This window comes from Mesocricetus auratus, unplaced genomic scaffold (assembly GCF_017639785.1).
Source record: "Mesocricetus auratus isolate SY011 unplaced genomic scaffold, BCM_Maur_2.0 Super-Scaffold_100001, whole genome shotgun sequence".
Classification (NCBI taxonomy): domain Eukaryota; kingdom Metazoa; phylum Chordata; class Mammalia; order Rodentia; family Cricetidae; genus Mesocricetus; species Mesocricetus auratus.
Window position 1 is genome coordinate 1,877,650 of NW_024429187.1, and position 24,320 is coordinate 1,901,969.

General features: G+C 38.5%; 1 protein-coding gene across 1 annotated transcript; it reads left to right on the plus strand.

Annotated features, from left to right (window-relative positions):
- Positions 1–9,878: 9,878 nt before the first annotated feature.
- On the plus strand, positions 9,879–14,215 carry LOC121132776 (basic salivary proline-rich protein 3-like). The gene is made up of 3 exons (XM_040743707.1): positions 9,879–9,999; positions 12,024–12,795; positions 14,012–14,215. Exons 1-3 carry the CDS (start codon positions 9,936–9,938, stop codon positions 14,016–14,018), a joined length of 843 nt encoding a protein of 280 aa, XP_040599641.1. The 5' UTR covers positions 9,879–9,935; the 3' UTR covers positions 14,019–14,215.
- The last annotated feature ends 10,105 nt before the right edge of the window (positions 14,216–24,320 follow it).

Sequence of the window (24,320 nt, forward strand, 5' to 3'; positions counted from 1 at the left end):
CATATAGAAAAAGAAGTACTTAGTTTTGAACAAATTTAGGAAGTATCTTTCTGGATGGCATAATAAAATAAACATTTCCCCCTGAACAAACTGGCTTGTTATAATCATTAATATGCATACCTGATACTGGTTTCATGTTTTCCTCTACCCTCAATGCAAAGATACTCTGTGAATTAATGTTTCAATCCTTATTATGAATTTTACCTAAATGTCCCCAAGTTAAATTATAATGTCCTTTTTTGCCTGTTATTGTATGTGGTAATTTCAATGTCGTTAACCTCTATAATCTCATAAGGAGTGACACTATTAGAAGGTGTGGCTTTGTTGCAGTAGGTATGGCCTTGTTGTAGGATGTGTGTTATTATGAGTGTGGGCTTTTAGGTTTCCTATGCTCAGTATACCCCCTCAGTTGACTGCAAGATGTAGGACTTTTAGCTATTAATCCAGTGCCACATCAGCCGACTTACCACCATGTTCCCCATCATGATGATAATGAACTGAACTTCTGAAAATGTAAGTGAGCTAACCCATTGAATTTTTTTCTTATATATTTGCCATGGGATTGTTGTCTCATCACAGCAGTAGAATCCCTAATTAAGACAGCAAGATTCTGTGTAGAATGTGAACAAGTGCAATTTCAAAAGCTCTGTGAACATGGAATTTATTTGCTAGCAGATGGGAAGAAATATAGATACCCAAAGACACACAATGCACAGAAAGTGAGAGAATTTAGAACACTCAGCCCTAAATGGGATGTCTCCATCAAATCCCTCCCCTGGGGACTCAGGAAACTGGGGAAGAGGTGTATAAAGAACTTAAAATACAGAGGGAATGAAGGGCACCAAGCAAACAAGTGCTGTTTAAAAACAACAGGACCAACAATACACATATGAACTCACAAAAACTAAGGCAGCATGCACAGAACTTGCACAGGTCTGCACCAGTTAACCTCCTAGAGCTAAATGGAGAAGTTGACATATGCTTCATACCTAACCCACCAGATCCCCCAGCCCCCCACCTAGTCCCCACTCTGATCCCCAGGGAGGATGAGGTCCTCCATGGAAGGTCTCCAGAGTCTGTCATTTCATCCAGGGCAGGGCCTAGGTTTTAGTTCTTCAAAATAATTTCATTTTCTTTCAAAGCTATATTTTAATGGTCTTCTAAATATGTGGGGATTCATTCACCTGAGCATTCCAGAAGAACAGAACCAATACAATGCATGTATAATTATAAAAGGAGATTTGTTCAATTATGCATGCTCAGAGGTTACATGGTAACACAGTGGGTACTCTGTGAACTCAAAAGTTGGAGAAGCCAGTACCCTTTCATTCAAGAAGCTAGAAACATCCATGAAACTTGGGCTTTAATTAAAAGCTAAGAGGACCAAGGTGTCCTAGATAGTCACAGGTGACAGACAACATTCAAATAGAAAGTGAGATGAAGCCCAGTGTCCAAATGCTACAAGATGAAAGGTCACACAGCAGTTAATCAGCCTCATTTCACAAGATCAGCTCATAAGAATTAAGAATTCTTCTGGAGGATTAAACCAGGATGCAAAGCATATTGGAATATAGTCGTGTGAATGAACTGTCTGTTATTTGCTGTATATACTTCTAGTAGCTTATTCCTTTTGGTAACATAGGTAATATATTTGGGATTTACTTCCCACAGTTCAAGACTATCTAATTATATACTGGGAGTAATTTATCCCCTACATTTGGAATTGACTGATTACATTTCTTAGCTATGCATGAAGCCTGTTCTCTGTTACCAGGTGCTAGTTTACTTATTACATCCCTTAGCTTTGTGTGAGACCTGTTTTCCACTAACAGGTCTCCGTTCCCCTCTCCTATGTAATTGCAGAGTTCTGCCTTCCTGGAATTATCCTTATTGACAGGTATTTGATCAATGTTTAGGGCTCAACCAAAGGCACTTCGTCTGAGACATTCCCAGATATCCAACGACACAGAATTACTACATACACAAAGTTGTTGATTCATAGATGACCAGACAGAGAGAAAAACAAGTAAGGCCCAGTTTTACCTCACTGGCAGATAGAGAAGCAATAACCTAAATTAACCTTACACTACAAGATTTGCAAACTTTGTCCTAATTTATTAACCCAAGATCTTAGCTCAGAGATTTACTTCTTCCTCATGTTTCCCCTGAGATGACAAAGGCAACCATCCTATTTGCTCATCCTCAGGAAAAAGTAAACTTTCCTTGAGGACTGTACAATGATTGAGGCTAGAGCACTGGAAGACACTAGGTTGTGTTTCTTGTAAAAATTTAACTTAGAACCTCTCCTTGACTTACAGCTCTAAACAACTGCTGCTAAAAGCTTCCCCTAGCACTTTTAGTTTATTTCTCTCTGTGTAAATCTTATTTGCCTTGCTTACCCTGAGAAACTCAAGCCTCAAGTTGTATTACAAAAAGAAATACTGTTGCAAACATGTATACCTGTACCACCAAGAACTGAAGGAGAAGAAGAAGACGAAGAAGAAGAAGAAGAAGAAGAAGAAGAAGAAGAAGAAGAAGAAGAAGAAGAAGAAGAAGAAGAAGAAGAGGAGGAGGAGGAGGAGGAGGAGGAGGAGGAGGAGGAGGAGGAGGAGGAGGAGGAGGAGGAGGAGGAGGAAGAGGAAGAGGAGGAGGAGGAGGAGGAAGAGGAAGGGGAAGGGGAAGGGGAAGGGGAAGAAGTGATATAAGAAGAAGAAACATGCCAAGGAGAAATCACACAGGAGTCAATTCTCTCCCTCAGAACCCTCATTAGTTATTGCTCCTTTGCTGGATGTGGAGTCTTAAATGGACTCTATAAGGGATCCTAAAATGGAGGCCAGTACCCCATAAAGTATCTTTATATCCAAAACTGAGGAATTGCTACAGTAAACATTTTCCTCATCAAGGAGAATCTGCTAGCATAAAGGGCAGAAGCTCCCCTTTGTTCTGTCCTGGCACCTAGCCTTTTAGATAATTTTATAGAAAAATAGTGTATCTTTGTCCCAGAATTTTACAATTCAACATACAATACTATTTGGCAAATTTCTAAGACACATGAACATGTGCTGTACTGATTTCTTTTTGCTGTCCTCTAAATTCAGCCAAGTTGATAAGCAAGATCAATCACCACATGAGGAGTGCACTAACTGTACCTGAAGAAGCTAGACATTTTATTTCAGGGAAGTTTGAAGGAGCTATTAAAATGAATTTTAAAATATAATATTTTAAATTGGTTCATTGAAGAATTTGACTGTACCTGCCACCCCTTTCACCGTTCCTCAAATACTATCACTCACAGCCCTCTTTAAACATTATTTTTAATGAGTCACTGAACATAGTTACTGTTTCCTGTGTGAGGCCATCCTCTGGAATATTAATAACCTACTAGGGACCACATCCAAAAAGAAAACTGATTCTTCTTAACCTTGCCACCATCAACTGTCAAAAGCTCCTCAGCTAGTGCTGAGAACTTGTGTGCCCCTCCCCCAGCCATGTTATAAGTTGACTGGCTTGATTTAGTATAGTTCTTGTGTTGGTAACTACAGCTGCCGTGAATTCATGAGTGCAATGATTCTCTCATGTCCAGAGGACACTGTTTTGTGCCAACCCTCCCTGTCTCTGAATCTTACAATGTCTCTACCACATTTCTCATATGTTTCCTGGGTCTTGGGTCAGAATAGTGTAATAAAGCATCCATTTATCATTTAACTCTCCATAAAAGGGAAATTCATTGTTCTTCGCACATTGTTCATATATGTCTTCAATTTCATTGCTGGCTAGTGTACAAGAATACTTCTCTGGTGATGACTGACAGCTGCACTAAAAGGTATTTACCTAAAAGACTCATTTTAAAAATCAGTTTTGTACTGTTGCTTGCTCCATTTTTTGTTTGTTTTTGTTTTTTGTTTTTCAGAACATCTGTTTCTGGGCAATGATATAAAGCATCCATTGGATAGTTAAGAGTGACACATCTTTCCTACTTGATGACCTCTAAAATTCCAGAATAAATGACATGTTGGATGACAAGGATAAGAAGTACCTTCATAACTGAGACTAATCATATTTCTGATACCATGTTGGTCTAATCTGTCCCCATACCTCTTACTAAGAGATTTATCCAGAGTCCCAACTATCAGCAAATCAAGAACCTTTATTAGCAGCAGGTGTATTTCCAAGATCTGTTACCTAAACAGTGTCAATAACAGATCATACATCCTGAAAAAAATTCTCTACTCATCAGAAGAGAACAGCTCCACATGATCAGAATTATATTTAAGCAAGCATTACCTGTGTCTGATTATAGATTTCTGGCACACATAGAAGTCAAATGTAACTTATGACTAAGTAACAGTCAATGCTCACCTTGTTTGAACATGCTATGCATTCAGGAAGGAATATGTCACACAGCATAGCACCTTTGAGGCAAGGGGTTGAGTATAGATGCCTGTGGTTCATTCCTGCATACTTTTTCCTAGGATAGGCAGAAGTGCTCATTATTGCACCCAGATCAGTAACTGGATGAGGAGGCTGAATCATTCTAGTGCTACACTGAATATATTTATAAATCATTTCATTCAAGAAATTGTTTAAGATTAATAAAAAATTCTGGTATATTTTAAATCATGCTTCCATCTCCCTGAAAAAATTAAAAACAAATGGGAAATTGCAACAGTATTTTCCAAATACAACAAGGTAGTTCTACATATGAACATACAGAGGCTGAGACTAAATACACAAGATATACTCAAGGACAAGCCAGACAAAATTCTACATATGAATCAGAGATGGCCATCAAGTTGCACCTGTAGCCAAGGAGATATTAGTAACTGACAGCTACACCACGGGGAAAGTTAATTTTCTTTAAAGGTTTGATCCCTGGAAGATAGACTATGATCCAGTGGGTGGCCATATGCCCAACAGTATATAGCCAGCACACTAATTGTAGTAGGTACCTTTAAAATTACTAAATGAAAATTACCAAGTTTGATTGGTATAAATTAGGGATTGGATCTGGGAGGGGTTGGGGCAATTATGTAGGTAAGATTAGAATGAAATGTATCAAAGTCTGAAACAATGAACAAAATGTGTATTAAAATCATGGAGGAAGCACTTCAAATTCCTTACTTCCTTTTAAAATTCACCACTACTGCTTTAAAAAGGCATATGGGATGCAGCAAGAGAAAGAACTGAGCATGGTAATGAAGGGGAAAGGGAAGAGCCGGTGGAAGGGAAAAGAATGACAAACACATCCATGTCCTAGGAATCCAGCTTATGTAACCTTTCCATGTAGCTAATGTGTTTCTTCTTTTCCAAATATTGCAAGAATACTCTTATGAATGCCGAAGGAATTTAAAGGATTCTATTTGTGTGTAAGATCCAAAGAGAGAAAGAGACATTAAAACACTGGCAAATACCATGCCCCTGGGACAACTTCACTCACTTGCAAGACTGCCAATATCCAGAGAATAATTGTGAACTGGCCAGAACTAGAAAGCCTGGCTGAAAAGTACATGAAGGAACAGGGACTGTTTTCATGAAATATGGGAACTGAGCAGGTGAGTGTTATCACTAAGGAAGAAAGAACCTGCTTTTCTCCATGTATACTAACTTACATATTTCTTATCTATTCTACTTTACACTTAGGCTGGCCTTATCCTTATCTGATTAAGATAATATCTTAACAACCTATCATCCTTCTGTTTGGCTTTCAATATTACCATGCAAAATCTCCAGTACTATGAGCTCTTGATATCCTGTTTCTAACACACATTATAATATTCTAACTCTGCCATTAAAATTAAATTCTAATATTCTGCTATTAAACAAGTACATAAATGGTTTTACGATCTTTAAAATAATTCTTCAGGTCAGTGTGTTTTCTGGCCTTCATCCCTCCTATCTCATTCTCTTCCTCTCTTCCTCTCTTCCTCCCACCCTGTGATTTTCCATAAGCAACATAAGTCACTGAACTACCTTCATCTGGGCTCTGAGCTGAACTCGGGACCAGAGAGGCCACTAAGGAATGCCAACATTTTGATGGAGGCTCTGGAGTCCTTCCAAAGCCTGTGCTGGAGTAAAAATTGCTGTTATCACTTAAGAAGAAGCAAAACACAGGCATTGTCTTAAATCCTTATTGGGTAAGCTTATGTCTGATAGGGAAGTCCTGTGCATAAGTCAATAAAGCACTGTTGGCTAATAGGGAAGCAAGATAGGTGGGACTGGGATTCCAGGAGGACTCTGGGAAGGAGAAACACAGGGAGTCATCATGTAGCTGCCATAGGGGTAAGAAGTCCATACCCTTTTCTCTGGTAAGAGAAATACTTAGATTAACGATTATGGAGTAAATACTTAAGTCAGAGCTAGCCAGTAAGAAACAAGCAAGGCTAACAGCGTCATAATTAATACAGTGTCTTGTGTGTTATTTGGGGACTACAACGCGGCAGAGCCCAGGCGACTGGTGGGGAAAAACCAAAGCCGCTAGCAAGAAAAAGGCTTCACCCAACATAATGGTATCAGCATGTGGGATTGAATTTCCACATAGAACGACAAAAGACTTAAAGGAATTTTAGAAACAAATGAACAGAGAAAAGCATGGGTTCTTTGTAGCAGCATTTTTCTCAGGTGGGCTCTATTTTTCTAGCAACCAGCAGAGACTTACATGGCTCGCTTAAGGGAGTCTTCCTGACTCAGAATAAAAAGAAACCATCAAGGTTCTTCTAAGAGGCAATGCTAACAATTGAAAGGTGTGTACATACAGCTGGAAGTGGCAGTGACCACATCTCCAAGCTGGCAGCTTTTGCTGGATATCAGCATAGACTGAGGTAATGAGCTAGAGTCACTCTTTTGCCCGCCATCTTGGAAAAAACTACAGTTACTACCTGAGTTCTGGGTCTATAGATGTATACCACTAAGGCCAGATCTTTGATGCTCTTTGATTCTTCTAATCTAAGTAGATGTGAATTTCTAGTAAATAAGAAGATTATTTAAAATAGATGTCTATCAGGGGATGTATTTGTATATTCTATTCACTTATTTCATTCTTCTTCAGGAGCAGTTTCTCAAGTTTTGAAGCATCTTCATAGTTAGATGTTTAGAGCTAGAGAATAATGTGCTGTTTCCTTTCTCTCTAGAGAAGTGAATAGAGTCTTAGACCATTGGAGTTTTGGTAACATTTGGTACATTATAAATTTTTTATCATTCTGCCTATAAGTTCTTAGAGAGGAACACAATGAAATATCACTCTCTAATAGTTTATATAGCTACACAAAAAATCAGACAGATGACCTTAAGAGAGAGATTTTTCTCAATTGATTAGTGAATAGCCCCCATGTACAAATGAAGATTTTCTTTAAGAGCTGAATATTTCTTTCTGCTAAAGATACTATGAAACTTTTACATTTTATCATGAAATGTACATTATTACATAGATAGCACTTAGTAAATTAGAATATATGGAAGTTTCTTTATTCCAGTGAATAGCCACTAGATAGAGCATTGCTCACATAAAATACTGCAACTGAGTTTCAAGTGTAAGTTCTGGTAATATAAAATTCTATCATTTGTTCCCAAATCTTTCTGACCACTACCTCCTTTGAAAGTTATGTCTGTGTTAAAAGGTACTAGAGTTAGTTATGTTCTACTTCTTAGCAACATTTCTTACCCAGATCATTTTAGTATAAACAAGAAGGGAAACCAGACGGCTTTACAAATAATAAACATTTGTTTGTTATACTGCAGGGTTATGAATGTGAAAGATCACAGCTCCATCATATACAATGTCTGCTGAGGACTTTTCCCTCATACTCAGATATTCTCTGACATGAACTATTTAAATGGAATGATGGGGACAGAAACATTGGCTTATAAGGTTTGAAAGCTTCTTGCTTTCTAGTACTTAGCATATCAGCTAAGTGGCTGGCAGCCTGACAGTCTGAAAATCAAGAGTCACATTAATCTTTCCCCAATTGTAAGCCACATCAAGAACCCAAAATTCTTGAAGGATGGTGAAGGAATTAAATCCTAATTTGTGGCTGAAAAATCAAGAACCAATCCTTTTTAGATAAAAAACCATCTTCTGAATACATCTCTATACCAGTGCCCACTATGTGACCTGATGGAATTGCAATACTTGGGTGTTGACTGTGGTGATATATTATTTATGATTTAATAAAGCTTGCCTTAAAGATTAGAATTCAAAGCCACACTAGATAGTGGTAGAATCTCGACAGTGATGGCACACACCTGTAATCCCAGGACTCAGGACAGAGGCAGATAGATCTCTCTGACTTTAAGGCCACCCAGGGCTACATGACAGTGAATCAGTCAAAAAGAGTAACAGAGCTCACGCCTTTAATCCTAGCACCAGAGAGGTATATAAGGAAGAGACAAAGGGTCTCTTGTGGCAATTAGTCTCCAGCCACGCTGAGAAGAGCATAGCAGTCTAGAATTCTGAGGCTTGGTGGAGAACAGTGCTGTCTGGAGATGCAATGAGGCTCAGAGGATTGCTCCTTCTGTATGAGTACTGGTAGAGGTGAAAACTCTCCTGTGGCTGCTGCTTTGCTTCTCTGATCTTCAGCTTCAACTCCAAAATCTGTTTTTGGGTTTTTATTATTGGTGCCACAGTTGAGAGACTTCTGCCACTACTCCTCAGCATGCTGGGAAAAAGCATTGAGATGAGGATTCCAATGCTTGAGAAAGCAAGGCTCAAATGCAGCATTGTAGTTTGCTGTGGAGCTCAGTGTCAGCCATATACTAGTGAGATGATAAGTAGTAAAACATCTGATTAAAGGAATTCTTGAAGGAATATGCATAAAAAATACTATGATGATAATTCCAGGAAGACAGAGTCAGAACATAGCATATTGATAAGTCAGTCTCACAGGGGCAGTGGGAATACATTTCAGGGTATTTCTGAGAGATTTCCTCAGAGCCAGCCAATTAGAAAAAAATAACAAGGAATATTACTGCAAATTGTAGTACCTACTTAATGCAAGTTGAACTTTAAAGGAGGTAATAGACCACCATGTTTGTCTGTATAATTGTGATCAGTATAAGCACTGCTTATTTAAAGAATTTCCTAGTAGAAATAGGACCAAAACAAAATGTATATAGCATGGTGCCATAAAGAGGAGGACACTGAAATATTAGAGACATTAAATAGTGTCATTTTTAAAAGGAAAATGGACTTCCATGGAAACCAAGTGGTGGTATCTGTAGCTATTTCAGCTACCATAAGCTTCATGGATATTAAGAAGTTGGAATACTCCACATTATCAATGGTCTATAGCACTAAGATTTCACTGGTCAGTGACAGAGACTGGATATCTTGTATAATCTTGAAGAAATAGTGTAGAATGAATGTCTATCTCCATTTACCATGTGTTCAAGTATGATATCCTAGTGAATTTCAGACCTGAGCTAAAATGACAGCTGTATTAATTAAAGTTGTGAATAATAGCATGTACCCTAGACACATACACTATGGCTGATGGAATCTGGGCTGTAAAGAGTGTCAGAAGTATGTGCTGGCTTCCTTTTGTGACATGAGAATACTGTTGACTAATATCCCTTCCCCACAACAACACACATCTGAAAAACAGACTCAGTCTCATCAAACAGATTGAAGTTCAAATTTTGTTGAGACTTAACTTTGAATACATGTGCTGGTTTTTTCACCCAATAATATTCCTTTAACAATGCTATTCAAGCCACACATTATACCTTTTACAAATAAAACAATGACAGCCTTCTTTTCCACACTACTACATGGGTCAAGTCACAAAAGAAATAAGAGATGCAAGGCATCCTGTTTGCCAGGTGTGAGGTCACCCTGTAGGGAACTCAAAAGTACCATTGTTTTGCTCCTCTTATAAGGAGAACTGCCCCTGTTGTGTTCACTCCAACACAGACCTGGGAGCAACTCCAGAGCCTCCTCCAAGATGCTGGTGGTCCTGCTGACAGTGGCTTTGCTGTCTCTGAGCTCAGCTCATAGCTCAAGCGAAGGTATAAGAAAAAAGGTTGGGAGTGGATTTTTGTCTGTAAGAAAGAAGGAGGGGAATGGAAGACACCAATATTATAGTCAAAGTATTATGTGTACTGGGGAGATACTCTTGTTATAAAATGGGTTCAAGACAGATGGAGGAGATAAACATACATCAAACGTACTAGAGAGAGAGAGAATCAGAGAGCAAGCTTGACACTTTATATGCAAAAATAGACATGTTAAGGTCCAAGTTGCACATCTTTAATTTTAAAATTGGGGAGAGGATTTCCATACATGAGTACTCTATTTACATCATTTCCCTTCCTGCCCTCCTTCTGCCAAATCCTCCCATGTTTCTCCCCTACTCTTTCTCAAATTCATGACTTCTTTATTATTATTACACACACACACGTACACACAACTAAGTCTATTTAGTGCTGCATTGTGTAGGTGGGTTTAGAGTTGACCACTGGACAACCGATTAGGGCATTTACCTTTGAAGAAAACTGACTTAATGTTTCTCAGCTGTCACTCGTTTCCCTTAGCTCTTTGCCTCGGGGTGGGTTTTTCTCCCACACCCATTCAGGATTTTAGTGTACTACAGTAGCACATATGACATGGTATAGACATTTATTCTTTTATTTTCCTCTTGGGAAAACTCGCTAACATAAGTAAAAGAAATGATGAAGAAAACACATAATGATATAGCAAAACTTGGTCCTGAAATAACCCTACCAATAGCAATAAGTTTGGAGTGATTCTGGGAGGACAAAAAGGTATGCTCTGTTTTTAGGCATATGGCTGTGATTCCTTTTGTTCATCACACTGCTGTTCTGTGTCTTGCTCCCATTTGAGAGCACTTCAGTGTGTGGCTGACAGGATCATGCAGATTGTAGAGATTACAAATGAAGTCAAATCTCCTTATGAAATGTTTTTGAGTTAAAAAAGTGGTTGACTAAGTTTTCTTAAAATTTCATTTTCTTGACAAATCCAGTACCTTATTTCAATGAAATTAGTGATGAACTGCATGTTATTTCATAGACGTCAACTGTGATGATACTTCCTTCCTACTCTTATATAATGTTAAGTTTATCTTCCACTGTCCTCTTCTTAGGAGTTTTTTCAAGCTCTCCAAAAATCACATTATAATCATTTAAGTTTTTTAGTAACTAATGAATGTTTATTTTAATAATTTAGACAAATATTCTTTACCCCTATTTCTGGGAGCCACCAATTTGAGCAACAGCTCCCCTGTTCCCCAAAGGAGAAATGACTGTTGAGAGATGCCTCCCAAATGCAAAGTGTACTTATTTTTACTCTTTTGTGTTGCTACAACTTGTTAAGCTGCTTCATTCTTCCTTAATATTCCCCTCAAGAATTACATAGTTTTATTTTTAGAAATGCACAGAAATCGTATTGCATTCCCCCAACCAAAGCAATAAAAGGTAATCAGACATAACCCCATCAATTTCAACCTGTGGAAGCTGCATTATCTTTTCAGTAGATCAGACGACAAGGCATAAGACCAACTGCCTCACTAAACTAAATTCAGTGTCCCTTAGAATTATGCTTTACTCATGCAGCAAACACCTCAGACTCTACACTTTCCACATTTAGAGTTCCTAAGTGAACTGGAACCAATTGCATTTCTGAAACACTACTCAGTGTAAATATTCAGAGAATCTGTTGGGGGAAATTTCTGTCTTTCTCTGTTCATTCTCTATTTCTATGCAGTTTTAGATCCTTGAATAGTTAGCTTTTGTTTCTGTGCATGGTCCATGTAGCATTGGAATTATAATGCATATGATCTAATATTTCGTGGGTTTTTTTATAAATTTAAGGTAAACTCCTTGTCCCAGAAGTTTAGATATGAATTCTACCATATCATTAGCACATACACCAATATTCAAGACCAGGAGGTAGACATGATAGTAGTTGGCTGCTGAGCAATGTTTCTAGATAGGCAATGTGTGATGAGGTCGGAGAAATACAATGGGAAGTCTTCCACTATTAGTTTCATATATTCTGAATCATATTTAAACAGAGACTAAGGATCAAGATGACTATATACTTCTGAGATTATCCCATGGAGGATACCCACTTGGATTCTCTGCTAGCAGTGAAAGACAAGAGGACAAGCATCACCCAAGACCACCGCATGATGAAGGCAGCCACTCACATTCTCACTCTCCACCTCCCCAAAGACCACCCCATGGTGGAAGCAACCAGGCAAAGCCTCGTCCTCCTCGCCCCGACCACGGCAACCAGACACAGCCTCGCCCGCCTCGCCCCGACCACGGCAACCAGACAGAGCCTCGCCCTCCTCGCCCCGACCACGGCAACCAGACAGAGCCTCGCCCTCCTCGCCCCGACCACGGCAACCAGACACAGCCTCGCCCTCCTCGCCCCGACCACGGCAACCAGACACAGCCTCGCCCTCCTCGCCCCGACCACGGCAACCAGACACAGCCTCGCCCTCCTCGCCCCGACCACGGCAACCAGACACAGCCTCGCCCTCCTCGCCCCGACCACGGCAACCAGACACAGCCTCGCCCTCCTCGCCCCGACCACGGCAACCAGACACAGCCTCGCCCGCCTCGCCCCGACCACGGCAACCAGACACAGCCTCGCCCGCCTCGCCCCGACCACGGCAACCAGACACAGCCTCGCCCGCCTCGCCCCGACCACGGCAACCAGACACAGCCTCGCCCGCCTCGCCCCGACCACGGCAACCAGACACAGCCTCGCCCGCCTCGCCCCGACCACGGCAACCAGACACAGCCTCGCCCTCCTCGCCCCGACCAAGGCAATGAAAGGTAATCAGACATACCCCATCAATTTCAACCTGTGGAAGCTGCATTATTTATCCAGTAGGTCAGATGAAAAGGCATAAGACCAACTGCTTCACTAAAGTAAATTCGGTGTCCCTTAGAATTATGCTTTATTAATTAAGCAAACACCTCAGATCCTACACTTTCCACATTTACAGAGTTCCTAAGTGAACCAGGGAACATGTTAAGTGACATGGTCGCAGAGCATGTTCCTAAGTGTTTTTATTTCAATACTTTTCTTTTGTTTTTTTAAAAGTTTTTTCAAATAATTTGGATTTTTCTGGGTCTTTGTTTCAATGTGCTCTTTTCTCCAGTAATTTCATTTTCTTACCTGTGTTGGTTTGGGGTCGACATCCTCCCCTGAGAGCTCTGCTTTCCATGTCCGGCTTCCACCCGAAAGTCCATAGCTTCATACACAAGTGCTCAGGTTCAGTGTCCCTGTTAAGTGACACTCAAGGCTATACTTCTATGTATCTTCTAGACTTTCAAATGTTTACCTGACTCATTGAACCACACTCAAACTAAAAATAAAATAAAATAATAATCTAACAGCAAAAAAGACATGCTGATGAATTTTTTAAAGTCTGTCTTATTTTATAAACCACATTTGGAAAGACTTTTTTGATACCATCTTGGAAATCATCAAACATCAGTTTTCCCTATAAGTTATAGGTAAAAATCTTTTGCTTCCCATTTCAAACAATATATATCTTTAAAAAAATCCTTCCACATCAGTTAACTTTAAAACTTTTATCAGCATTTTTCCTCCTTCATTTTTCTTCCTTCACAACTCTCTTCTTTTTCTCTCCAATTCTTTGTTTCTATTCTTCTCAATCTCTCGCTTTCTTTCTCATTTTCACTATTTTCATAATTGTACAGCATTCATTATGTATCCATGCCATAAAAATTTTGATTGCATCCTGTTTAATGTCACTATTGCATTTAACAAGGACTGCTTTTAACTAAGAATAACCTTCATTTCCTCATGGTATAAGCTACAGCTTAAAGAACATAATGTGCTGTGTGCCTAACAAGAATGAACAAAACACTATTAGAAAAAAAGAGGAAGGAAGGAGAGGAAAAGCCATGAAGTCAGGCTCCCTGCTGTTCTTGTTAGTGAATGCAATGAGAGTGAGAAACCTTCTGCTGTAACAATCCATAGGTATGATTTTTCTCAGTTTGGTTTTATGTTTGTACACAGGAAATGAGAAAATATCATTCAAAAGTTATGCTACTGGAGCTGTGCACGGTGCTATTCCTTGTCATCCCAACACTCAAGAGACTGAATTCATGATGAGCCTATGCAACACACCAAAACTCCATCGCATTTATGCACAAATAAATAAAAATATACCACTGGAAGCATAACTATATTTCAGCTTCAAAATAAATAGCTAGCATACAATTTATGTTTGTGTTGTCTCTTTTCGTGGTGGGTGAAGGGTACTGAGGGTGAGGGATGTGGATCCCAAATCAGAGCATCCATGGCTCTTTTTCATGGGTGATTTTGAAAAGCTTCTCTTCTCCCTTTACCCACAAGCCAAGTTTCATTTGAAAGACATGGAGTTGTCTCATGTTTCTCTGCATTCTACAGGGCAAAATTTACATAAGCTGTTTTCCTAATATTTACTTTAATACTCTTACAATTTTAAAGAAATAGGGAATAAATAGCACGTGAAGCAATGATTCTTATAATTTCTATAACTGAACCATGTTTTAGACATGAATGAGGTTGCAATCTGATTCTCTTATGAATCATGCCCCTGATTCTCACTTCTGACTGTTCATAGGCATCACACATTTCTTCTTCATTGTTTCTTTGTTTGGTTTAGTTTGGTTAGTGTTCTCTTGCTCTCTCTCTCGCCCTCATATCTCATTCACTCTGTACACACACACACACACACACACACACACACACACACACACACAGTCTCACTATGTAACCCTTGTGTTTTAGAATTCACTATGTGGACTATCTAGGTTGGTATCAAACTCACACTTTGCCTCTACCTCCCAATTTTTGGGATTTAGGGTGCTGACTCTAACATTCTATCTAAATGTGGATAGTTTCATGTAAGATGGAACTTGATGATATTAAGGTGTAGTTTGAGTCTTTCTGATATGATTTGGCATTTATCTATATTCCTAATAGTCTTTGGGTGTTTATTAAGAGTTAAAACTATGAATTATATCATTATACACAGATATATTACACTTTTAGGCATTTCATACAATTCCTTGAACATATATTAATCGTATTTATCTATGGACCTCAATAAAGCTGTGACATTATTACCTGTTTCCTGTGAAAGTTCAGTACATTCAATAATCTTAGTGTAATCTCTCCCCTTTCATAAGGAAAGAGGATTAATTCCTTTGGGACATCCAAGAGCTCTCCCGAATTTTCCAAAGTTACTTTGGAGTAAAAAGAGATATCTTAATTTTAGAATCTGACTTTTGAAAGTAATCAAATTGTCAAAAGTTTTAAAGACTTGAATTAATAAAATTATGGTTGGTACCAAACTACATCAAAGTGTTAAGATATTACAAATGTTCATGGATGTTTTTTAAAAGACAAAAGGTTACTTTGTATTTTAACTATATGTATTTACTTTATATTATATCTAATTATTTTTCATATTAATAGATATGTAATCAACTACTTGCATACAAATTTTTATATAAGAATTTTGATTTTCCAAAAAAAAACAATGAATTCATAGATTGTTGCTCTTACCAGCATTTAGTTCCCAGCAACCACATTGGATGGCTCACAACCACCTGTAACTCCAGTCCAGAAGACAGTTGTATAGAAAAATTTAATATACACAGAGCATCATTATGTGTCCACAATTAGAGTCAACCTAGAACAATGCAAAGCCAATGAAAGAATCATAAAATAATTAACTATATGGGCTTTCATTGGTATGCTTGATAATTAATTTTTTCATTTGTAAGAATTTCTCCTAGCACTATCCTTATGATCTAATTTTCTTAATGACCATATTTTGTGAAATTCAGACCAGGTTCTCTTTTCTGTACTTACAGCCACTTCTAGTATGTCAACACTAGATGCAGTCACAAATCCAGACTATGGGGAGTAAATTGCTGCATTGTTGTTATTTCAGCACTAGCGAGCTTTCCACATATAGGTTTGCATTAATCCATACTTGGACAAGGACAGTGAGGTATTTCAATATGCTAGATAATCTGTCCTTGTCACACTCTGAGGTTGGAGTGGGTCCATAGTCCCCAGTAACCTGTAATGTAGCATTGCAAAATTCTCCTCTGCTTTGTAAGCCATCACCTGAAAGCAGATACCTTTGGCTTGCTATACCATCACTATAGCTACAGGACCCCAACACCATGCTACTTCCTCAATAAACAGCACCCGCAGCAGTGAGGGACTACAACCATTCCTGGTTCAAATGGCTGGAATAAATATTCATAGAATTGGGCTTGTAACTATGCCTGACATTCAGATTGCTCTAAAACCTCAAACACAAATTTTCATTCACAGTGGGAGGTTTCTGCATCTTCCCTGTTCCAGGTTTGACTACCCTGACTATGAGTGCCAATACAATATTTTGCCTAGTGGAGTCTTGTTAAAAACTCTGCTGAGCAAGGTTGTAATAGTGTTAATGAAGGAAGTCTCTTAGACTATGAGGTTGATGCCAACCTTGGCTGAATCTAACACCCAGAGTTTCAGGAACCTGTACAGTCTAAAGTTTAATACTCCCTAAACCTGGAAATAATGCAGGCAAAAACTAACTCTAACCCATTGGACAGAGGGTGCCAGCCCAATGTTCTTTTTAAAAGATCTGGCCTGGGTACAGTGGTTTCATGTTGTTAATCCTGACACTGAGCTCCAAATAAACCTCCAGTGCTTCCTTTCATGCTGTTTTCCATTAGGTAGAAGGCATTCTCTTTTCTCTACTCTATAGTGTGTAAAGGAGGGAGTGACAGCAATGGCAGACCCTTGACCACTAAGCTTATACAGTTTTAGTAGCAGGTTTCAGTGTAGGTTAGGGTCATGGATCTGTGTGGGACTGGTTCTTATAAAATCAGACCTTGTAGTAGGTTTAAAGCCAGATTTGTCATGGCATCTAATTACTTTTCTCTCCCATATGGAGCAAGTATTTCTCAGATGAGCAGTGTGTTGTTGGGGAAGAAGTAGCATGAGCATTTCTTTGCTTCTTAGATGTTTAGTCATTTCTGACAGTGACTGCCTGCATCTCTGACATTTGTACTTCTTAGAATATGCTCAATGTATTTTTATTAATTTACTAAAATCAGGTACATGGTTTCCCATATGCTTTTCTTACCTCTAGTGAAGACAACTTGGTGTAAGGATAGTTGTTCAACTTGTGTGAGCAAAGGACTGCTGGAGGATCTTAGATGCCAGAGTATCCCTTTCTTTACAACTTGATACACACAAAAATGTCCTCTTCCATGACGATTTTTTCTCACATGGACTACAACTTTCTTTGGCAGACATTTCAAGTTCCTAGCATTAATCATTTCCTAGTTTTCTTTGAATTACCACCCTATCAGGACTGCTGATGGGAGTTGTGATACCAGCTACTTTGCCTGTCTTCCTAGGGCTTCCTGTGAATTCTGGGTGTAAGTTTCTGTGACTCCATAACCTTGCATTCTGCATGCCTACAAAATCAGCATCACATGAATGATGCAAGTTCAGCTTTCAAGTAAAGGCCATTGGGAATGTGAGACCACAACTGTGTTCTTGGGAAACTGAATTTGAGAAATACCTTCTTAGAGGATCATTTTAGGCATAATACCCTGGCATTACTCTGCTTAAGGGAACATGTTCCATGTTATTTTTACATGTCTGTTCTCTGCTCTATTGTGGCTGAAGACCAGGCATTCCATGAAGTACTCTCATGCTGTCTCTTCTGCAGTCCATATGTGTTTAAGGGAAGAAATATATCCAGAAACTATAATTTCTTATAACAATGGTTTAGGGCTCCTATTTGGGTATGTAGATCTCTCGCTACACAATGTTTCTCAGGTAAATGAGTTTTTGGAACTTTTTCATTCTGAGTTTTGGTCACAAATTCTCACTATAAACAGCGCTAAAATAAGAATTAGTACCCATGCATGGATTGAATGTTGAATCACCTTGAAATTCCACCATATTAGTTAGTCTGTTATCTTTAAAGTTAGTCTCTAACAAAATTTCAGGCCATGAGCAAATACAAATAAGTTCCTTGCTTCTGTGAAACATAAGTCATTTCAGCCTTCTACATTTTTAATGAAATTCTACTCTTGAGTTTCTGCTAATCCTCCCTTTAAGCTCTGCTTACAGCATTCTAGGGTTTCTCTGCCCTGCACTGATAGTGTTCAGTTTCCTCTGTGACTCCATTTTAAAGGCTCCTGAAACAGTCTGTTAGGTAGTCACAAAAATATTCCTCTTCTGAGTACCAACTCTATATTGATTTCTACAGTAGTGACTGACACATCCAAGAAAACATTGTAAGATGAGTATTGTTGGTTATTTTGACATGGGCTTTAGTTCTTTTTGGTGGAGGCAGATGGTATATAAAATAATCTGTTATGTTATGTTTAGGGGGAAATGTATTGTGCTGGAAAGACTGGTAAATACAAAATATTTTTTACCTTGTCAGTTATGAAGAAGTTTCTTCCTACGTTGAATGAATCCTGTAAATTAACTTTCTAAGATGCGTTGCTTCTTGGTACAGTAGGGATATTCTTAGAAACTTCTGATTGTCATAGAATCTTTCACTGACTCAGCTATTCTTACAAGATAATGGATATCAAGACTAACAAGTCAACTACTAGTTCAGTTTTTATATGAAATTCTTGCTTGATCAGGAAAACTGAGGCATCTGTCAGACATCCCTTATACAGATTAAGCATTGCCTGACCCAGACAGGATATGAATTAATTCAACCACCCAGAATTTCAACTTTGTAGTTTTTGTCTTTAAAATCCTTGGATTAACAATACCTAGCAACTTACCTAAAGAATCACAAGTTTCTTTATGATCCTTGTATAATAAAAGGTCTGCCAATCCTTGAGCTCAAATTCCCACCAATCCCCACCTTTGACATCTCTAACCTTCAAAATTCTGCCCCCCAAGAAGCCCTTTAAAAAGCCTGCATCCTGCCAAGTTCCCTGCTGGCAGTCATCTGCTTGTGTCTTTACCAAAAAATCCCAAGTAATGTTTGTTGTGTGGTGAGACATGGTTGAATTCCTTAGCATTCAACTGGTAGAATGCCTTTCTCTTCAGAGGTGCAATACTTTCATAGAAGAAACCTTCCACCTGAGAGATTCAATACCTCAATTGGGTAAGTCTTTCCTCCTCAGAGTTGTAACACTTACAGTTCTAGCCAGTGTTTTTAAATAAAAGCCCTTTCTTCTCAAAATACTATTCATTGTTAGGTTTGTGAATCTCTGAATTGGGCATGGTCAGTGTCACAGGTGCCTATATCTCTCCCTACACTGAATGATCCATAACAGTTCAGATCCTGGCAGCCAGAAAACTGACAGAGAATGTTTCAACTCATGGACACTTCCAGTGTTTTCATTCCATTAAGACTACAGGCCTATATTGCTGCCCACATTTAGGATGGTGGTTTCTATATCTGTTTTCATCAGTTATTGAATGAATACTTGCTGATGACAATTGAGTTAGGCACCAATTTTATCACAGGAGGCAGCCAGTTCAGGTTAATATCCACGATTTATGGGAGTCTTACTTGGTGTCCTCCTTGTGGATTTGTGGGAGTTTCCCTTGCATCAGTGTTTTACTAGACCCTCTAAAGCCCCCCTCACCAGCCATCTCCTTCAGTACTCTCCCCCTTCACCATTCCAGTTCAGTCCCTGAAGTTCTAATCCTAATCCACACCCACTCCAAAAAGGAGATTTCTTCTATTTTCCCTTTCCATGAAGACACAAGCATTCCCCCCGCTTGGACCCTTTTTATTACCTAGCTTATTTGGGTCTCTGGATTGTAGTGTGCTTATACTTTACTTAAGGATTGATATCCACTGTGAGTACATACCAGTTTTGTCTTTTGGGGTCTGGGATACCTCACTCAGGATGATTTTTTCCATCCATTTGCCTTCAAATTACCTAATGTCATTGGTTTTAGCTGCAAAGTATTAGTCCATTATGTAAATGCACAGAAGTTTATTTATCAATTCTTCATTTGGGGGGACATCTAGGTTGTTTCCAGGTTCTGTCATATTGATTTCCAAGGAGTTTGTGCAAGTTTGCACTCCCAACAGCAAATTAGGAACATTCTCCTTGCTCCATATCCTGTCCATAATAAGCTGTTATTCACTTGTGGTTCTCCCAGCTCTTTATCTCCCATCTCTATTATGTGCCTGTGACCATGCTCAAACGGGTGTGGTCAGTGCTACAGGTATGTAAGATCTCCCCCTGCAGTCACCCTTTTAGTCTGAAGATAAGATTTAGACTTAAAACAAAACTAAATTGTGTCAACATACAAAATGTCCCAAGCATATATCAAACATATATACATGATAAGAATAGTTATGCATCAAGCATCATTAATAGAAATAAGAGTTTACACAGTATGATGAATTACGATAAACAAATTATAAATAACTAGAAGATATAATAATCTATTTATGTCCCATCCTAAATATATCTATTCCATCTAACCCTAAACTTATCTGAAAGAGATGTCCCAGTCTAAACAACTCCTTCCAATCCCAATTCTAAACAATTTAAAGCTAACTGTAATAGGTGTATATTATCTGGTAACATCAACAGCAGGATAGGGGGCCTATTATTCTCAAAATTACTTCCTGCTGAAATGGAACAATGATAACCTCATGGGATATTGTAGGGAAAAATATATTAGTGAAGTGAAAGTCTCGAGTGAACTAGCTACAACATTTGTACCCAGTCTCTGTTTGGCAGGAGATTCTTGATTGAGGTTCTTGAATAAAGTTCTTATCTTTATTGAAGCTGTTGTCTGAGGCTCTGGTCATAGTGTAATAAGAAGGTACACTGTATTAGTTAATTTTTCTGGAGTTGACTAGAGTTATGTAGTCCTAAACCAGTTCAGATGCATCAATTGGGATCAGATGGAATCTATGAAGTAGGGCCCCATTTTCCTTCTGGATTGTTCAAAGATTGTGGCTAGGAAAGTCTTTGTTAGCTGTGGAAAAATAAAAAAATAATGTCAACAAACAAATTTAAACTTTATATGTATGCATACTAGGAAAGGCAACAATAAGGAAGATAGTAAACATGAGGGAAATTAGACTTTCAGAGAAAGAACCAAGTAAAGACGAATGACAGTCCCTAGATTTTTGTTCCCTTCTGTCTTACATCAATTGACTTCTTGATATAATACAGAAACTCTGAAAGTTTATTTTAACAACATGCTTGCATTTAGCTGCAGAGAGCCATATTCAACTCCAAAGCCAGTGTTGGTTTAAATGAATTGGGACCAAAAGAGTATTAGGAAGTAAGAGAAATAGATTTTATAATATAAGTTAAGGGAATTATACATTGATACCAAATACCAGATTTTCTTTTGTTTGGTGGTTCTTTTGGCTAGCCAGCCTCTCTTCTTTAGGTTTCTACATGATCAGTGTCTTCTTGGCCTTTGGAGATGCATTTTACTGTTAAGACAAGAAAAAACAACAACACTTCCCTTTGCTTTGTGATGTCTCTATACACCTTGTGGAATATGCCTTTGTGGATGAGCTGTCATCTTTCCTCCTCCCAAGGTTTCTCCTGTTCTCATCCAATCTTGTTCAATTTTGATGGAATCCAAAGTTTCTCTTCTCCTGTGGAAACAAAGGTGAAACCCCTACCCCAACATAACACATATCCTGGTTTCCAAACTGGGGTTATTACATCCTTGAAATACACCGGCTGATTTAGTTCAGAAGTTTTTTTATCTGTAGTTCAGTGTCTTTCTGCAGCTGTTTGTTCTTTCTCATTAGCATTAAGAAAATCACCTAATTATTTACACTAACTCCTAATTTGGGTCTGTTATCCTGTATAGAAGTTTGCCAAAATATACATTTTCTGTTTCTTTCAGTTATGATTCATTCATGCTCAGTAGTAAATCCATTATCCATAGTTATGTTATTCTTTACAAAAGGCAGTGAATTTTCTAATTGACCTAGGGGAGATTATGCACCACAGTGACTGGGAATGTTCAGACCACTTTTGACATGGGGGCCTTCAAGAGGCTCCTCAAGAAATTTCCCAATTTTAAAGGTTTACCTTGTCTGTCTGTGGTTGACCTACATTTGTTGGTCCACTGTCGGCCATTGCCACATCTCCTACATAATCCAGAAGGCTGAGTCCTTCTTTTTGAGTCATTCCTGGGAGGAGCATTATTTCTAGGAATTATTTGCCTACAATTTCTTCTTAGATGTCCTATTCTACCACAGTTAAAACATCTGGTACTTCAATGTCTATTTTAACCTCTGGAGATTCTCTTTCCTACCCAGGTTTCTATATCCTCATGGGTAAGGTATTTGGCATCTTGGTGCCTCTTCAAACTTTTAGAAATCATCCCTCCTACCCAAGTTTCTGTATCCTCACTGGTAAGGCATTTGCATCTTGGTGCCTCTTCAAATCTTTAGAAATTGCCTCTCCTACCGAAGTTTCTATTCTTGATCTTTATATTCAATGTTAGCTGTAAAGAGGATCCATTCCTCTAATGGTGCTGATCTGATTTTTAATGGCCAAAGTACTTCTTTGCATTGTGGATTTTCATTCTCATAAGTTAGAGATTCGATAAGTATTTGCCTTGAATCTGAATCAATTACATATAATTCTACTGCTCTGGACAATCTTTCTGAAAATTTAATGAATCTTTTCTAGTACCCTGTATCACTTAGGTATAGGGTTGTATTTTTTCTCCTAGTTCATGAACCTTATCCAAATCATTCAGAGTTGATATATGGAATAAATAGAAGATGTGTTCATCCTATGCATTCTGAGACTATGGGTCAAGAAAAGCACCCTCACCAAGAATCTGGAAGCTCGAGGGTTCAAGGGCTTTTTCCTCTTATCTTCATAAACTTTTCCATTGTGTTTGAGATGTATTTCCAGCATAATGAGGATCAATTGACTCCAGTTCTTTGGGCTCACCCAATTCATGCTTTCCCAAGAGTTCAGTAACTCTTTGACATAGGGAGAATGAATACCCTAATAAACCATAGCTTATTTGATTCTCTTCAGGTCCTTCATCTGCTTCTGTTCCTATTGATAAGCAACAAAGCCATTGCTGTTTTTTCAGTCACAGATACTGGGGGAGACCATAGGAGAGGACATACCAACCTTAGAAAGGTCTTCTGGGTGTCTGAGAGGTGTAGGTAAACCTCTTTCATGACCTGTTGCTATTATTTCTGTTTCTGATGTGTCAGATTGGAGTTTGTCTAAGACCTGTAACTTATTCAACATTGTTTCTATAAGTGCGTGAACTTCTTGGGTTAAAAAATTTCTAAGGACTTCAGAGAATCAGTCATTTTTTTGGATTTATCATTCATATGAGATTTCAAACATTTAATATTCTCATCCTTAGATATTATAGGAATGGTATGTAATTTGCCTTCTAGAATCAATGTTCTATCAGCTAGCTGGTAAGTATCCTCAGACACGGAACACATTTTTTTCTGCAACTTTTCCAATCTGAAGTTGTAGTCTTTGAGTTTTATTAACTGAGTCATCAGACATGAAGTGAGTTTTTTCTGCCAGTCTAGGAATGCCATCCTGAATTAATCCTATTTTGGTTATTAGGGCAGCAATCTTGAAACCAATCCTGTCTACTAGGTGGTCATTTCCCCATTGTCCTCAAGATTCTGAGTTCTTGTCTCTAATTTACCAGTAGCTTACAGGACTTTCCTGATTTCTGCACTATTATCAAGGCCTCTCTTCCAAGATATTATATGGATTATGAAGCTAATTATTAGCATTAGACAAAAACATATTAGGGGCATGTCATAATCTTCTCCCAAGATGCCATTCATATAAGAAGCAATGAGATCCCTAATGTTCTGTATCGTAAGATTATCTGCCATTGGTATAGAGTAGTTAAATTTTCCCCTCCCCTCGAGTAGTTAATCACTTAAACTACTAGAATACAAAGCTTTACCTTCAATGATTTTGAGCTGAGGTGTGGCTATTTACTTGCAGTAACTGGATTTGACCAGTAGGTGGCACAGGCGTACTGCCAAACACATTTCCATTGCGGGTGCTCTGTATTTTCCCGGTGGAATCTGAAAACATTCTAAGTAGCTTTTACAGAAATTTAATGATTTTGCCAAAAGGAAGAGAAAAGAGTCCGCACAGATTGGATGAACATTCCATTGCGGGTGCTCTGTATTTTCCCGGTGGAATCTGAAAAAATTCTAAGTAGCTTTTACAGAAATTTAATGATTTTGCCAAAAGGAAGAGAAAAGAGTCCGCACAGATTGAATGAACATTCCGGGAGAAAGGGGCAAAGTTCAGCAGACTGCTAGTAGAGGGTC